The following is an 18,347-nucleotide window of genomic DNA, read 5'->3' as shown; positions in this document are numbered from 1 at the left end:
GTACTGGTGTTATTTCTTTCTAAATGCTTGATTCAATTCACCAGTGAAGCCATTTGTACCTGGAGTTTTCTTTATGGGAAGGCTTCTGATAAGAAATTTTAATTTCTTTGAGCAATAGCAGAACATTCAGATTTTCTATTTCATTTTGTGTCCATTTTGGTAAGTTGTGTTTTCAAGACATTTTTCCATTTTATCTAAATTGTTGAATTTATTGGCATGAAGTTACTCAAAACTTATTCTCTTAATGGTCTTTGATTTTAGTAGGATCTGTAGTGACATTTCCTCTTTCATTCCTGATACTGGTAATTAGTGTCTTTATGAGCAATCTTGTTAGGAGTTTATCAATTTTGTTAATTTTTAACAAATTAATAAAGCCAAAACCAACTTTTGGCTTTATTAATTTCCTTATTTTATTGATTTCTGCTCATATTATTATTTCCTGCCTTCTACTTTCTTTGGGCTTAATTTGCTTGTCTTTTTCTACTTTTAATGTGAAAATTAAGATCAGTGACAGCGAGTCTTCTTCCTTTCTTATATAAGCATTACAACTAAATTTATGTAGTTTTCAAGCAATGTGTCACCCGAAGCTCAAAACAGCCCAAGAAGGGTATGCTACAACATACTCAACTAATCATCTAAAAGCTTTCTCAGAATTGGTAAAGGCAGGAAAAGGAGTTCACAACTGAAGAGATAACAAACTCAAGAAATGAAGAGAACTTTGGAGGAAAGACAAATTTACAGCTGCTTATGAAATCAGAGCCAAGAAAATGCTTGACAAGGGATTAACTTTTTATATTTTTATACAATTTGTCAAGCCTTGCAGATCACACAATACTATCTTTTTTTTTCTTTTTTATTAGTTTCAGGTGTACAAAACAATGCAATAGTTAGACATTTCACCCCCCACAAAGTGGCAAACCCCCTCCCCCAATCTATTGCCCCTCTGACATTGTATATAGCTATTAAAATTTCACTGACTCTATTCCCTGTGCTGTACTCCATATCCCGTGACTATATATATTAAGTTATAGTTGACATACAGTATTATTCAGCTTCAGCTTCAGGCATCTATCCACTCCACACAATACTATCTTCTCAGGAATTATAAAAAATTTCCCAGCCTTCAGTCCTAAAGCTAGTTTTACAAAATAAAAATAAAACTTGTCACTGTACCTTTTCTAAATTTGGGCTTTATTTTTGAGGGTTCTTCCTGTGATTTGCCTCCATCTTGAATGGGGAGTACCATATAGCACATCAAATCAAGGACTTTCTCACATGTCAGCTGAAGAAAATAAGACAAAAGGAACTAATCTGAAGTTTCTGAAACTGAAACCAAATCAACATCACACTGAAATGTTTGCATACAACTGGGCAATGTGTGCACACACAGGGCTGCAGCAATGCCTTGAGATTCTTTATATGAGCATTACTGTCTGCACAACAGTGCCCGTAGAAAAGTAACAGTAAGATTAAACCTAGGTACTAGACCTTTGAGGGAGCATAACTCATTTCTCTGCTGTTAAAAAAAAAAAGAACAAAACTTAAAAAGTAATTAAACTACCAAGGTGTTAAACAGCACAGTGGCACCCAAAATCAGTATGTCCCTTTCTAAAAATATTTACTAACTCATTGAATAGAAAAATTAACGAAACAGGATGTATAGTAGAAAACTAAATAGTAATGATACAGAACATAATTTAAAATGAAATAGAAATACATAGAGGCTAAACTAGCAGGCAGGCAGGTTATTCTGGACTAAGGCTTAAAGGGGGAAGGATTTGGAATATGGAAAAGAAAAAAGGGTTTTCGGAGGTGGAGAGAAAGATGTGGGTAAGGGCTGTATATCAGGTTAGGTGATTTACTTGAGGGGAAGGAGAGTGTGGTTTAGGAAATAGAGATGAAAACGACCGCACAGATGCAGAGCTGGGGGATGAGAGACGGCCTCCAGTGCTACATGGAGAAGGCAGGTTGCGGCCCACAGAGAGTAAGGCATCACCACTCACCTTCCATCTACCCATTCAGATTTTAATAACAACAGTCAGATTCTACTGAGGGAGCATTTCCTGTGTGTCAGGCACAACCTTCTGATTTTCTCCATTTTGCAGATGAGGAAGTAAAATCTTAAGTCTATGCTTCTCCACTTTTTTTTATGTCTTGGCACTTATAGAAAATAGTATTTGTAAGACTGCCCAGAGCTGGCAGCAACTGCCCTGGGGACTCTAGCTGCCCTAAGCCACAGCTAATTGTCCTGAGGGTGGAGGGGCTGGAACCTTGGCACATCTACAATCCCCCCGTGGCCACAAGGTTGTGAAGCTTTAGCTTCAAGACACTGACAGCTTGGTACTTAAGACTTTGAACTTGAGTCCTGGTGAGATAACTTGCGCCAGGTCATAGGGCTAACATGTAGTGGGACCAAAACTTGTACTGCAGAGTCCTATGCTGCCATCGCTCAATGCCCACCTTTTCTATCGATCTTTTCTGGACTAAATGGACGCTGGGGAATGCTTATTACGCACATGTCTGAGGCATGCCACTTAATAGTGCATTTTTAACTGTCTTAAACTTTTCTCTCCAACTCAAGTTATATGTTCTCAAAGGCAGTGATCCCATATCCTGCTTTGCTCTCCACCCCCGACCATGGTTCAACTCTGGGGACTTAGAAAGTCAATCTTTTAATTAAGTGGAATGGTGACAGCCATTATTTTAGAAAGCAATGACAATCATTTATAGGAATGGAAAAAAGGTTATAGGCAAAAAACTCAGTTAAAAACCATGGATTAGGGTGGTGGCATTAGAAATAAAACACTATAGCAAAGAGAGTATCATACTGGAAGAATCAGAAAGATTAGAGTAAGAGTCAACCATGACTTGACCATTTCCTGTTGAAGGGCCACAGAACTAAGGAAACTCGCATCTGGACATGTTGAGTCTGAGCTGAAGACAGGCAGTAGTTAGAAACCAAAGATGTAGGCCCAGCAGTGATCAGCTTAGAGCTGTAACTGAAGCCCTCAGAGAGAAGGCGTTTGCCTAGCTTAATCAATCTACTAGTTTATTTTACAGTTCCTACTGCAATGCAGAATGGCTGTCAAGCCGTCTAAGTCTACATGATATATGTGTATCTGTGTGGGTAAACATGTGCTCTCTGAAGTTCTTGGAAGGAATTGATCAAAACTTAGCATTAGGCACCCAATGACATAAATGACAGTAAAAAAGCCTTTTCAATTTTAAAAGCACATAGTCTATACATACTCTCTGATTGTTTCTTTCCAAAACTCTTGGCAAATTATAAATCATATTTCAAAGTTCAAGTTAAAAAACTTAATTCAGGGTTTTTAATCACACAGTAATCAACTTAACATACAGACAGATGAGAATCAGAGTTTGTGTGTTAGGCTGTGGTCTTAAATTTATACAGTATCTACATATATATAAAGAACATATTTACCATTTTAATTGAATTCAAACATTTATTAAGTATCGGAACTGTGCAAACTACTGTGATGGATGCTGTGAGAGACTCAAAGATAAGGAATACTGTCCCCACCCTGTGGTAGGAAGGGCTCACAATCATGGAGAAAACAGAAGACTTTCTACATCAGCTCCTACAACACCCCTAGGAGGTGCCATCACCATGAAAAAGAGAACATGAGGTTCAGAGAAGCTAACGAAATCCTCATTTCCTGCTTAGTAAAGGCTCCTTCTGTCCAAGTACAACAGACAGATTCCACCATAAAGGGATTCCAGATAAGAAAAAAAAAAATCATCCTCCAACAAAATGGAATAAATAGGAAATGCGAAAAGCACAAAGTCTAATTTCAGGGAAGCTATAGTAAAGAGAAAAATAAGTGAAACAAACTCACTGTGCTTTGTCAGAAGATTAGGTAATAAATCTAGGCAGAAAGACCAAATTTCAAGTAAACATGCACCAAATTAAAAAGCCACTCTAGGACAGACAGAAAGCCCAGGGTAGCTGGGCGCATCTGAGGGTCCCGTGCGGGGCACGCAGTACTCACTCTGTACTCCCCTAGAGCAAAGTGGCAAGTTGCTAGCTGGATGAGGGCCCGCTGATGCTCCAAGGTCCCCTGTCCTGTGATCTGTGGCTGAGGAAGCGATCCCTGGAGAGCTGCTAAATGATGCAGGCTGGCTATTGCCTTTTTATATTGACCCTTAGAAAGACATCACAGCAAGGAGAGAAAAAACACTGCCATTAAAAATGAATCTCCAGAGTTACTTAAGCAACTAGCAAACAACTACAAATAAGGTACCTCTGCTTGATCATCTAGGACAAAAAATGAGACTTAGCAAATATTTCTGGTTTTAATTCTTAAGACTAAATAAAGTAACGGAAGCCCTTTGATAAAGTACATTTGAATACACCATTTCTTCACAAATATTTTACTCCTAATACCACTTCTCCTTTATGAAAGATGGAAGCAGTAATATGTCCATTTCAACAACAAAAGCTGGAAGTTCTCCATCCCGTTAGTGAATTATCTGCTCTCTCCATTTCGGGTATAAGGAGCTCAAGCACAGCACAGCAAGGCAGACAGACTCCACCAGAGTAGAAAGGGGTAAGGTTAAGAAGTATTCATCTTTTATTAAAAAGTAAAAATCTTACTTTTATAAAGCAGTGCGACTGGACACACCAAAAGTAACACAAGATGCAGGCTTGTCATTCTGGAGTTATTTTGAAATGAAAGTGGATCATAATCCCTCTGCCACTGAAGACGTAACATCTGTCTTCAGAGCATGGACTAATAATCCACAAAAGGGACATACACATCTTGTGTAAGACACAGGTACTTAAAACATGCATTAGTCTACCTGATAGATGATCATATCAGTGAGGAAGATTCTTAACCAAAGCCAAGTATCCGTCTTCCATGCCAAACAAATTCTTGTAAATTCTGAGTGAGAATTCAAAGCAAATTTACCAAAATATGTAACACAAAAGCAGAAAACAAAACTAACAAACCCAGCAAGAGATAATAATAGTCAGAGACAAATTACCAAAAAATGGAGAGTAACTTTAGACTTTGATTTCTTAAACGATGGTCTACAATTTCAATTATATGTAAAGTTAGAACATAAAATACTTATCAGTAAAACACAAGCAATATTTTTATTAGGCACCAACATTTACTGAGCACATGCCATATGCCAAGAACTGCTCAAAATGCTTTTCACATATTATCTCATTTATTTTTTTAAATTACTCTGCTTTCCCCAGAAAAAGGTATTACTTTATTTTCACTCAATTAAAATAATAGATACATGACCCTACTAAGACTTTTAGTCATTTTTAAAATGTTACTTTATAACAAAAGGGAAAATCCCCTCCAAAAGTCACATACAAGTTCACAATTCTGGATGTGACACGGAGAAACTGAATGATGCTATGTTTAAGTAGAAAATATGACATGACACATCGGACCAAGGGCTCTGTGTAGGCATGTGACAGAAGCAGACCAGCAGATGAATGTCTACTAGCTAAATGAAAGTAATGAGCCTGGATTCCAAAGTGCAGTAAAAATACGCTGGTTAGTGAAGTGCTAGTGATTTCTAAGTAATGTTGAAATACTTAATAGTTCACATACAGAGGGTGCCAAAACAATGCATACATATTTTAAAGGAAAAAACTGTATTAACACTGTAATACTCAATATATACCGATAATAAAAGATGAATCCAAGTCACGTGTATACATTTTTTTGGCACCCCCAGTACTATACAGATAAAATTCCCTGTAGTTTCTTATCTATACTGAAAAGAAAACGGCTTTCTGTAGCGTTTGGATTTTGAGGTTTTTAAGCTGTGCAATTAACGCAGATAAAAATATCATTACCTTCTGTATTCTTTGTTACATGTGGCTTAAGGAAGATGTAAAGCCATAGGACAGAATAAATAAAAGCAAACAAAATACACCCCCCCCCCCAACACAAAAACAAAAGCACAAAACAGACAACCCTCCAAAACGGTCAGTGATACAAATTATGGAAGACCCAAAACTCCCCCTCAAACTTCACCCAACCCTGTTTATAATACACCCTTAGGATAGAAGCTAAGAGGTAAATCGTTATTTGAACATTAATAACTGATTACATATCTCGCTCAAAAAGAATCCTAGGTGTGAACTACTATAATCAATTTAATTAGCCACCAGTGACTTAGCATTTCAAGTAGAATAATGTTTTTTTAGAATGATTTTATATAAAAAAATTAAACAGCACTAACACAACAAGCATATTCTTACCCTTGTCAAGGAATTCTAGGGAATAGAGCAACTCCCAGCTCTCCCTGGCCAATTTAAAGCTTTCTAACACTTCAATTGAGTTAGTAAGTTCTGCTTTATTGACGACAATGTGACGATTCCTTCCTTTTGCTGAACAGTCCTCATCATCTGAACTCTGCTTAGAGAACGTGAAGAACGTGACTGAAGTATCAATATAATCATATACCATAACATTATGTTTACTGCTGCCAATTCGGGTTACTATATGGATTTTATATCAAAGGATACTATCATGAGTAGAATACATTTTTTTTTGGTAATTTAACATGTTAGCTTTAAAACGTAATATAAATTTTTCATCTTTTCACTCTCACACATACAAGTTTTACTTTTAAAATTAAGTTTATGTTTCTCCAATGGTAAATTCTAAGCTTATGTTGGCTTCAGAGTGAAGTTACAGAGTTAAAACTTCCAATAATTTAAAAACATTATCAATGTTATAATAGCCAAAAATTAAAAATTTATATTCAGAGATACATCTTAATTAAGTAGAACCTGCTTTGTAGTTTACTTTTTTCCCAATATGTGACATTATTTAATTTGCTTCCAAATAACAGTTTGTCATGTAATGGAATAAAATTGAAGCCTGAGTCCCCTGAGAAATAATTCATAGAAACGACTGCTGTTTATCTTTTGTTCACTGCATACGTATAACTAATAGTCACCCCCTCGTTAGCTCTGCTCCCGCAATGCAAGGTGTCCAGCCAGGAATCACATTTGTTGCACTTATCTACTATTAATGCCCTCTGTATTTTACAAAAAAAGATTCCTACTTTTCTTGCTCTTCACCTCAATATAAAACCAAAGAAAAGAGAGGACCTCAAAGAAAGGCTACTATTGTAAATGTCACTAGGTGTGGTCAGACATTTTGTCAAACAAACCAAGACAAAACAGTAAAGGTTAAAACAACTCCACTTAATATTATTTTGCTAAGAAATTCTTAAATCTTGTATTCCACCGAGGTCATTTTTATTAATTCAATGGCCCAAATTAAGTTCTCCCTGCACATTTTTACCCACTAAGATCATCTATAAATATGTACAAATATTTTAGCTAAAAGCGCCACTCCTCAAGCTAATCTCAGAAAAACCAGGCACCTCCCTCCCACGACCCACCTTTCTCCCATACTTTCAGAGCTTAGTCTTCACCTGCTATTCTTGACGCTTGAGGACCCTCCCCTGCCTCACCATTTAGCTTCCTATTCTTATCCTCCCTCAGGAATGACACACACCCAGGTCCCTTTCACAATCAAAACCCGTCAGGTATCCTATTTCATCAGGGTCCTGTTGCTTGCTACGTGTTGGCAATCTAGTAAGATATACTGAAATGAATGGTGTGTTCATTGGAAAACATTCCTGCCTCAAAACGAGACCAGGGGTTTATGGCAGGGACCTCAGATGTGATGGGATTAGTGTGCAGTTCCAAACAGTTCGTAGAATTTCCAGAAACTGATTTTGAAATGCAAAAGTACTCTGAAGCTCTGAGAAGGTGCTCTGAAGCAAGAGTCCTGGCCGCAGGGAACACACAGGAGTGTGTGCGGGTAGGAACATATCACCGACAGGAGAGGACCAACCGCCACACCCCGTCCAGCCGCCTGGCATGTCATGTGAGCAGGGGAATCAGGCTGGGTGCCCATCTGAAGTGAACAGCCTCCACCCAGTCCAGTTGTGGGCCACCATCAGGGACCAGCGCTACCACATATTATAGTTATTAAAGGGAAGTCAGACATCTGGACTGTTAGGAGCAGTCTCCTAATTTTTAGATGCTAGATTATTTTAAAAAACCCCAATACTATGAGAAAAACAAGACGTCTGTGAGTTGAGCTCATGGATCATCAAGTATGTCCTCTGCTGTGAACGCACAAATAGACCTGGTTGGACCTGCATTCAGGTGGGGGCAGACTGGGGGACAGAATGACCAGCACAATGAAACCAGTTAAGAGAGCAAAAACAAAGATGGATGGAAACCCCAGACAGCTTGGAGGGCCAGAGAATGGGAGCAGAGCATGGTAGGTGACACAAGAGAGGTGAAAAAGGGAAAGGAACATGTGAGCCAGGTTTAAGCAGCGCTGCCACAGCCTGGATGCCAAACCTGAGAGAAGAATGGGCACTCCCTCCCTCACCAGACGTTACTGAATGTCTACTGTGGCTCAGGCTCTGAAACCTGTGTGCGTCAGGCACTATTCTGAGGCATAGGATTCAGCGGTAAACAAACATATCCTTGGCCCCACACAGCTTGTTTTCTGGTGAAGGATCAGACAGTAAACCAACCAAACAACAAAGGAAAAACAGACAGCAACAAGGACTATGCAGGGAATTAAAACAGTAATAAAAAGACAAAACTGGATGGCTTTCAATGGGCGTTCGGGGGAGGACTTGGAGAAATATTTGGGCTGAGAACTGAAGGAGAACCCAGCCTGGCAGAGAAAAGCACTCTAATCTGTGCACACTGCGAGGGGCACAGGCTGGAGGCAGGACTGGCTCACAGTGCTAGAGGAGCACAGAGACCAACATGTCTGCTGCGTGCGAGGGCTTGCTCGGCAAGGGCTTCGAAGCTGAAGTGCAGAGCATAGATTTTATTCCAAGCGTGATGGGAAGCCATCAGAGGTGGTAAAGCATGAATGTCTGATTCATGTTTTAAAAAGATGACTCAGGCTGCTGGGTAGAGGAGAGACTGTGGAGATCAAGAATGAAAGCATGGAGACAAGGTGCTGATTTGATGACCCAGGAAAGAGACTGGGATGGCTTGAATGGAGGAAGTGTAAGACAGAGAAATGGATGGATGGGCTATGTCACATATACTGAAACATACGGGGACATGGCATTGCTGATATTTAAAACTAGTAACATGCAACCTATTATCGAAGAAAGAGGTGTCTGAGGCCTTAATGCGAAGTTCCTGGATATACCACACCCCCTCAGAAACGAGAGTTACCCACCCTGGGAATGTCAGGAAAGAAGGAAAGAAAGAGTAGACAGAGAGCATCTGGGAAAGCCTGTTGAGCACAGAGTTCTCAGTCTGGGGTTCATGGTCGGATTTCAAAGAACCTGTCAACCTCTGAAATATTTGCAAAATTGTGCACTTATGTATTTTACTGAGAGGAAACAGTTTGTTAAAAGGGTTAATACTTTACAAACATTCAGAATAGCTATATCTTCCCTGCTCCAATCCATAATATAGACTATATTATATAGTCTATAGAGACATCTATGGACATTTATAGATTAAACTGATCTTACGGTACATCACTCATCATGGCAGGGTCTAGTAAAATGTTACTCAAGGACTGAAAAAGAGAGGTTAAGGGGACTGACACTGGGAGAGGAGAAGCGGGGAAAAAGTGGGTGAGACTCCAGGCTCCCCTTGGGCATTTCAACTAGAGCAGGGGTTAGCAAACTAGGACCTGCAGGCCAAACCCTGTTTTGTAAATAAAGTTTTATTGGAACATGGCCAGTTTACTATTTGTTTACCGTTGTTTACGGCTGTAACAGCAGAGCTGAGTAGTTGCAAGAGATCCTAAGGCCTGCAAGCCTAAAATATTTACTACCGGGCCCTTCATATCTCCACTTTCACATTACACACTTGCTTTCCACTAAAGATTTCACGGAAAGAAAGGACTCCCCTGCTCTACAAAAAAGTTTGGAAATCAGGGTCCTGCACAGGTCAGCTGCCTGGGCAAATGAGAAGACTGATGGTTCTATCCCCTCAACAAAAATCTACTTCTCAATTCCAAATGACAAAACCCTATTCATCCTTCAAGGCTGATCTGACCTCTTTCGTAAAACCTTTCCACCATCTCTCCTGCATTATAATTATTTCCTACCCTGAATGCCCAGGTACTTTCCATTCTGAGACCAGTACTCACAGCACCCTGCTCTAGATAGCCACTGTAGTTTGCTTGGTTTTGCCTTTTAAATTTAACTGATTGCCATTCAGTGAAAAGAGGTATAAATAACTTATACTAGGGTTTCTCAACCTCGGCACTTTCGGCCTTTGGGGCTGGATACTTCTTTGTTGTGGGGGGCTATCCTGTTCATCGTAGAATTAGTTTAGCAACTATCCCTGCCCTCTACTCACCCCATACTAATAGCAACTCTTCCCCACCCAGCTGACCATCAAAAATGTCCTCAGACACTGCCAAATGTCCCTAAAGAGGCAAAATCACTTCTAGTTGAGAACCACTGGTTTATATAGTAATTATATTCTATAATTAAAAGATCTAAGCTTTATCAGTTTAGCTCCAAAGCCATATTTTACAAAGATTAATTTCTAGCAAACCATAAACATATAATCTGTAAATAATCATATCAGAAAGGATTACCATGGTCTTTTCTCTTCCTTCAGCTAGCTTCCTCTTTTTATGTATGTGTTTATTACGATCAATTTCTATATCACCATACACATTTGATATATCCTCAAGAAGAACCAGTGGAACTTGGCTTGGGGCATTAGGACCTATGGATGGGGGAAAACACCAACACTTAAAAATGCAGCAAGGAAAAGAATACTTAATATCAGGTGAAAGTTTACTCAAGTGTTGTGAAAATATAGGTCATTAAAAATATGTTCAGTGTGGCCCCAACTAGGTAAACAAACAAGTACGTACGAGATCTGACAATTAGGTTCGTGAACTTGTTGCAACGACGTTGCTCACCTTTTTTGATATCAGAGGGATTATTCATCATGAATTTGTACCAACTGAACCAGAGTTAACCAAGTTGACTATTTGGAAGTGCTGAAAAGGCTGCATGAAAAAGACGACCTGAACTTTTTGCCAACAATTCATGGCTCTTGTATCACAACAATGCACCAGCTCACACGGCACTGTCTGTGAGGGAGTTTTTAGCCAGTCAGCAAATAACTGTATTGGAACACCCTCCCTACTCATCTAATCTAGCCGCCAATGACTTTTCTTTACCTGAAGATAAAGGAAATATTGAAAGGAAGACATTTTGATGACGTTTGGCACATCAAGGGTAGTACGACGACAGCTCTGATGGTCATTCCAGAAAACAAGTTCCACAATTGCTTTGAAGGATAGACTAGATGCTGGCGCCAGTGCATAGCTTCATAGTGATATTCAGCACTGAGGTATGTAGCACCTTTTCTAGGATGAGTTCACGAACTTAATTGTCAGACCTCGTATGTATAGCAAAAAAAGACTGTGCAGATATACACCAAATTGTTAATAGTTTCTCCCTCAGTAGTGTATTACAAGTGAAAGTGACTTCCTCTTATTTGTTCTTATATATCTACAAATTTACAATGCTCAGGAATCATCAAATTACCAAAAAGAGTAAAGCTACAAAGTTACACATACATTATGGTTACAAATTCTAAACAAATCTAAATATATGACAGACTGTAAGGCAATACACAAAAATGAGGGCTGTGTAATACTGGAAGGATGATGGGAGATTTCCCTCTCCTATTTTTCTATTTTTCACATTTTCTAGAGTTTTTATGCATATATATTATTTTTAAAATCTTTGTCTATTGCAAAGTCTTTGTGAAATCTACTTCAATACTTTGCTACATCTGTTGCTTTTCTAAAGTAAAGGCATTCAATATTTGTATTTAGTTTCATAGTACCACTTCATCTTTTGATACAGAAATTTTTAATGAGTATATACTTACAAAATAACCAACAATAACTTAAAAAGCACTGGATCTAAGAACAATGTTAAGGTAAACATTTTCATCTTCCTCACCATCCTTGCTGAGACCAGTATTTTGGGACACTCTAAAATTCTTAAACCAACCTTGGAAGAGAGATGGCTGTATGCTATTGACATACTGGAATGCATTCTTGAAGAAGACCAACATGGTGGAATAAACCACTTGGTTTTTATATTTTGCATGAGCTTCATTATCAAAGTTGTTCATGTATCTGCAGAGATCCTTCATTCTATGTAAAATATCACCATAGCTTCTGAAAGATGAAGGAGGATGAAACTTACTTAATTACTCTGGGCATGTCAGCAAAGGATCTACTCGAGAAATGCCCCAATAGAGCCGCTAAATGTAGCTCTAGGCATGTGAAATTATTCTTTGTGTCTGCATATGGATATAAATTCCCCTTCTGAATTAGAGCAGTGATCAGACTAAGATTTCATGATATAAACATGCCAAATGGCTTCTCTCTCCTCTGAACACCAAGGAGTACTTCAAACTCAACATCATCTTAATAGTTCATACTTCCGTTGTGAATCTTTTAATAAAGTGGAAAAAATCACCCTCTTTTACATAGATACTGAGTGTTACAGAATTTGCCCAAAGAGAGATGTACCTATACATTAGATGCTCTCTAAAAAGTGTTTATTTTTTTTTATGATACTGAGATTATGCTAGCAAAAGATTTGTTAGGCAGTTCTAAAAATGAACAATTTTTTACCGTCTTCCTTTATCCATCTGCCATTCACATCTCATTCCAACAACATTCAAAATCTTAAACAACCTCTCCCAAGGGTCCACAATCTGGGATGATTTTTCAGTCAGCCCTTCTATTATGTACTTCTGAGAGCTACGTTTGCTCGGCGACATTAAATCAGATGTTTCTTGGGCACCTGAGATGCGGGAAAAAAGTAGCCTACAATTAGCATTTCTGCTTACTATTTATATGGTATTTGATAGAGGGAAAAAAGTCTGACTCCCCATTCAAAAGCAAGAGCATAGAAACTCAACATGTTATGTGTTTGTTCAAGGACCCACAACTGGCCATTGGTATAGCAGAAAGTGACTTTTGAGCTGTGGCACATGTATGAAGCTCAGTGTACTACGTTACAGTTCAGCAAACTGACTGTTTCAATCAAGGGTAAAATCGGTTCCAGAAAAATCTCATCTCTTAACTACAGTATTTTCTTCTGGAAACCATCTTTTAGAAACACTATCAAACTGGTCTGTATCCAGAGAATAATCAGAATGATAAAGGATTTCTGACTTTGCAATTTTACTAAAGTCTGTCTAAACAAAATTCTAGGCGATTCCCACTTACCTTGATGCTGATTCTCTATTTGAGTAGACCTAGTGACATAATTGATATAAAATTCGGCTGCTTTGTTCAAGTACTTATATAATAAATTGGCAGGCAATCGAACATCGTGGTTGTTAATTATTAGAGGAAGGACATCACAAACTGTTGAAGAGAAAAATAAGAAAAAAACCAATGAAGCTACCTGTCTGCCCTAGGATTCTAACAAAAACAAAATTTATTTTAGAGTTCACTTAATGTAATACCTAAAACATATTGGGAAAAAACCCTTATGGCACATCTATTCTAAAATTGCAGTGCAGAGGGACACCGGCAGATACAGGCAGTAGGGGGACACAAGCGGATTGTACACTGTGGGTACAGGTCTAATTCTTACATTGGGTGGTAATTCAGATGTTTGCTTATTATTACATTTCATACTTTAATACATAGTCACACATATTCTTTGGAAGGTATCAAATAATACATAATATAAATTTAGAAGTCATTTGAAATGCCTTCTGGACTAAAAAACATAAACAAGGATCTAAATTCCATAATGTGAGAAGTCCTATGTTTTCCACAAATGACCTGATCCCTGAAATGGTGCTTATTCCCACATCTTCTACTTACCATAAGGGATTAAAACAAAATACAATTTTTCTTACCAAATAATTTTCTAAAGCAGTTAACAGGAGATTCTTGTTCTTCAATAGTTTCTGCCTCTAACAGTGCCTCCCCAAGGCCAACCTGATTCAAAATACAATGAATCATTTAAATGTGTTCCAGTTTAAGACGTCAGAATTATTTGAAGAAACAGGGTATTTTTTTAATTCACCACATAGTTTGTACACTCAAATTTCCCTGAGACACAAATATTCTCATTTTAAAGACTAGGAAACAAAGAATGCATCAGCAACACAGCCCAGAAGGGAACCCCAGATTCACCTGAACACAGATCACTTTATCTCAGTTATTTTCCTCAGACCTAGTAAAATTAAGACGCTAACAAAAACTTAAAGGAAGCACTGGAACTAGAGTTAGAATGGTAATGGAGATATAGAGATTTTCTAAGAAATGTGGAAACTAACTTTTTCTCCAAATCGAGATGTATTATGTAGGTAAAACTTATCACTTTCAAGAGTTGTTCAGAGTAGCCAGTCATACAGCCTGGGCTAGGCTGGACATAACTGTTTGAGTTTTAAGGCCGCTTTTCCCTTACTGATGCCCCAGCATCGTAGAAAGTTAGCTTATCAAAATCTACTAAGGTGTCTGAGTAGCTTCCTTTTGACCATTTGGGATGCACAAGGTTGGCGGTCAACGGATGTGAAAGATTACATAACACAGAAAGTTAGAAGTCAGAGCAATGATTAGGGAGTGTACTGGGTTGAATAGTGTTCCCCCAAGAAATCATGTCCATCCAGAACCTCAGAAGGTGACCTTAGATTTTATCTTATAAAAAAGTAAGCTCTTTATAAACGCAATTAGTTAAGATGAGGTCATATGGGTGAGGTCTCATTAGGGTGAGACCTATATCTAACGACAGGTGTCCTTATAAGAAGGTCATGTAAAGACACTGGGACACAGACACACAGGGAAGGCCATGTGACAATAGAGACAGATACAGCTGCAAGTCAAGGAATGACAAAGATTGTCAGTGACCACCAGAAGCTAGGAAGAGGTAGGAAAGACCAATGATTTGAATCCTGATTCTCCCACTTACTGGCTATGGGAAGTTACTAACATATTTAAGACTCAGTTTCCTCCTCATCTGTGTACTCAAGGGGTCTGCGGAGAATAGGAGATTCCTAACACTTTCCAATGCCTGCCAGTAGCACTCAATACTTATTACAGATATAAGGGGAGGAACGGAGGAAAAACAGTGTCCCAAGGGAAAAAGCATCTGAGAAACATATCTGTCAAGACCATAAACGAACTATGGCTCTCATTTAAATTCAAACACATTGTTGAATACAGAGGAATAAGATTATTTTTCAAAAACTTTACTGTACTTTACAGATTGTACTGTCAGAACTTGGTGACTGCTTCCTTACATTGATAAGACAACTTCTACTAGAAATTTATAAAGTTTGATAACAGTGTCATCCTTTTAGCTTTACTGACAAAGATTCCTTGAGTGAAGTTCAATCTTATCCGGTGTTCCTCACAATTTCTGCTTTATAATAATATATATGATAGCTCCTAACCATACTGATGAATTTGTTGATCAATTTTATTTTCTCTTTAGAAAAAGGAAAAGATTCACATCTTACCCCATGTTGCACCACTGTTTCAGGGAAGCGTCTCAAAAGTAGAAGCAACATTTCTGATCGTTCCAATGTGTTGAAGCATTGCTCCGTAACCTTTAGTAACATTTCACACTGGACCCGACCAGGAAGAGTTTCAAATACACCTGTACACAACACATTTAATTTTAAAATAAGTTTCTTTCAGAAAGACCATACAGAAGCAAAGGTGGAAGTTAGGCATTTTCATATATAGAACATAAATTGGGTTTCACCTATAACCTGGAAGGCTTTTGGGTCAGATAGTATTGGGCACAAGACATTTGCTGAATGACCATAAAACATATGGAGGCCTTGTTGGATCCAGAAGAAAAGAATGATATAGGAGAAGGGTCACAACAGTGCCTGTTGCTGGCTAAGATAAAGAAAATAAACTTGTGTAAGTTGAAACGATCTAAATGGGCTACTTTCTTTTTTATCAGAATTTGAAATTTTTGACTGGCTATAGCAACCAACACAGAGTAAAGGTTTAAAGAAAGGTCATAAATTATTAAAAGTTTCTCTTCTGTTTTGTGGATATCTGCCTAATTTACAGATATTTTCTGATTATTGTAAAACCTGTTAAAAATATATCTGTTCTCTGTGTTAACTGATAAATCCATATCCTTTAGGAAGCTTACAGGGTTCTAAGCAAATGCTCAAGGGACCAAGTGACATCATTTGTACAGATTTCAGTTGCCAAGAATAAAACATACATATGGGTACCAATACCACAGATGTGACTTTTTTGTGTGAAATTACTCTATTTAACTTGGTATTCCAGAAATGGCAATTTATATACCATTAAGTTATTAAGGCACTCCATTCTTACTTCTTAAAAATTGGGTTTGTTTATCCTGTGACTCATTCCTCAGTGCTGATGTAATAATGCTGATTTCTCTCCACACCACTGGCTGATCTGGGAAATTCACAAACCTAGTTTTAAAATGAATGCATAAAATTAAAATTTAGTAAGATTTTATACATATCCAAAAAATAAAAAACATTAGCATTTGGATAGAAACACATTTTTCTTTATTCCAAATGAATACATAGATGTACCAAAACAAACCAAAATAAAGATATAAAAATAAAAACTAATTAAGGAAAATGAGGGTACTCACAAGTCTTTAGAGGTTTTTATAAGTGAAAAGACAAGTGACCATAATATGTAAAGCACCCCTAAAGATCAACAAGAAAAAAAAACTACCCAAAGAAAAAGTTAGCAAAGTCAAATCACAGAAAAAATACAAATAGCTAAAGAGAACATTTGAAAAGATACCCAGTGTTATTATTAATACAATGAACACAATTTTTTTTAAATAGCAAGATACTATTTTCTCCTATCACAATGGCAAAAATTAAAATTTGATAAGACTGATAATATCCATGGTTGGCAAGGGTGGGAAAATGGGCACTCATACATTGTTAGTGGAAATATCAATCGGAATAGTATTTTTGGAGAGTAATTTGATAGTTTATCAAAATTTAAAATGTACATTCCTTTTGACTATGAAAATCTATGTCTAAGATTCAATTCTACAGAAAAACACCAACATGTTTTTGACCAATGTGTTCCTGACACTCTGAATATAATTTCAAACAACTGGAAACTATCTAAAAAAGAGTAAAAAGAGTGGTTATGAAATACTATGGAGACATGAAAAAGAATGAAAAAGATTTCTACCTACTAACACGGAAAGGGTCCATTACAGTGGCTGAAAAAAGCAAACTAGAGAATAATACGAGCAGTATGATCTCGCTTTGTAATCCCTCTCTCCCCCCAAAATCTATTTATATGTACTGTGTATATATGTATACACATACAGCTGCTCCTCAAATAACGCCATTTCCTTATTATATAACATTGATGTGAAAAAAAAAAAATCAACTCCTGGCTGGGGCCAGTGTATGCATGGAATTTGCACATTCTCCTCCTGTCTGTGTAGGTTTTCTCTGGGTACTCTGGTTCCCGCCCACATCCCGAAGATATGCACAAAAGGTGAACTGGCATGTCTCAACTGTCCCAGTCTGAGTGTGCGTGGGTGTTGAGTGTGCCCTGCACTGGAAGGGTATCAGGTCTTGCCTTGAGCTGCTGGGATAGGCTCTGGCCACTGGGGTCACTGAACTGGAAGAAGCAAGTTGGAAAACAATTATCTTACTTGTTTTTATTAATCTTTCTTAAATGTATATATAGCTCACATTTACTTCAATGTTTAATATTAGAAGTATTTTGGGTTTTTATTTAGAAGTTTGGTGATGTTTTTGTGAATGGAAATACATCTAGGAATTTTAACTCTTGTTTATATCAATTAGCCTATGGTAAAATTGGTTTCCTTATACATTGTTTCACTTAAAGTCACAGTTTCCAAGAACCTATCCACCACAGGACTTGAGGACTTCACTGTATACACAAAACTTAACTCTGGTTGAGTTTAAGAGGGACTTTCATTTTTTATTCTCTATTCTTCATTTTTTTGCGAAGAACATGTATTATTTCCAAAATAAAATAAATTCTTGGATAGAAAAGTTTTAACACAAGACATAAAAAGACTTCTCTGCAGAAGACATGTCAGCAATTAACGGAAGGACTAGACTCATGACTACGTAAGCTTTAGGCACCAGGGATGTAGATGAACCCGAAGCTCTGCTCCCAACGCCCACTTCACAAAACCTCACGAGAGCTCCAGTGCAGTAAAAGTCGAAGTCCAGAGTCCCCACTCACATGTCATACAGCAGTCTCCCGGCGGTGGCAGTCCGCTCTGCATTCCGCTCGATGGTGTACATCTCATACTGCAAC

The 18,347-nt window shown here is 37.8% G+C and overlaps 1 protein-coding gene across 3 annotated transcripts in view; it reads right to left on the bottom strand.

The window, feature by feature from the left end:
* Nucleotides 1-18,347, bottom strand: part of INTS10 (integrator complex subunit 10) — a 30,399-nt gene that overhangs the window by 11,007 nt on the left and 1,045 nt on the right. For all 3 annotated transcript variants that reach the window (XM_033104217.1, XM_033104218.1, XM_033104219.1), the window contains exons 2-13: nucleotides 18,273-18,340; nucleotides 16,380-16,483; nucleotides 15,536-15,675; nucleotides 13,931-14,012; nucleotides 13,287-13,427; nucleotides 12,687-12,858; nucleotides 12,055-12,224; nucleotides 10,614-10,747; nucleotides 6,254-6,407; nucleotides 4,825-4,907; nucleotides 4,014-4,166; nucleotides 1,174-1,282 (exon numbers count right to left, since the gene is read on the bottom strand). In XM_033104217.1, coding sequence (XP_032960108.1) covers nucleotides 1,174-1,282; nucleotides 4,014-4,166; nucleotides 4,825-4,907; nucleotides 6,254-6,407; nucleotides 10,614-10,747; nucleotides 12,055-12,224; nucleotides 12,687-12,858; nucleotides 13,287-13,427; nucleotides 13,931-14,012; nucleotides 15,536-15,675; nucleotides 16,380-16,483; nucleotides 18,273-18,340 — 1,510 coding nt within the window. The remainder of the gene's footprint in view (nucleotides 1-1,173; nucleotides 1,283-4,013; nucleotides 4,167-4,824; nucleotides 4,908-6,253; nucleotides 6,408-10,613; nucleotides 10,748-12,054; nucleotides 12,225-12,686; nucleotides 12,859-13,286; nucleotides 13,428-13,930; nucleotides 14,013-15,535; nucleotides 15,676-16,379; nucleotides 16,484-18,272; nucleotides 18,341-18,347) is intronic.

Source organism: Rhinolophus ferrumequinum, chromosome 4 (assembly GCF_004115265.2).
Source record: "Rhinolophus ferrumequinum isolate MPI-CBG mRhiFer1 chromosome 4, mRhiFer1_v1.p, whole genome shotgun sequence".
NCBI lineage: Eukaryota > Metazoa > Chordata > Mammalia > Chiroptera > Rhinolophidae > Rhinolophus > Rhinolophus ferrumequinum.
Note: the sequence above shows the minus strand (reverse complement) of the source record. Positions and strands in the feature narration are given on the sequence as shown.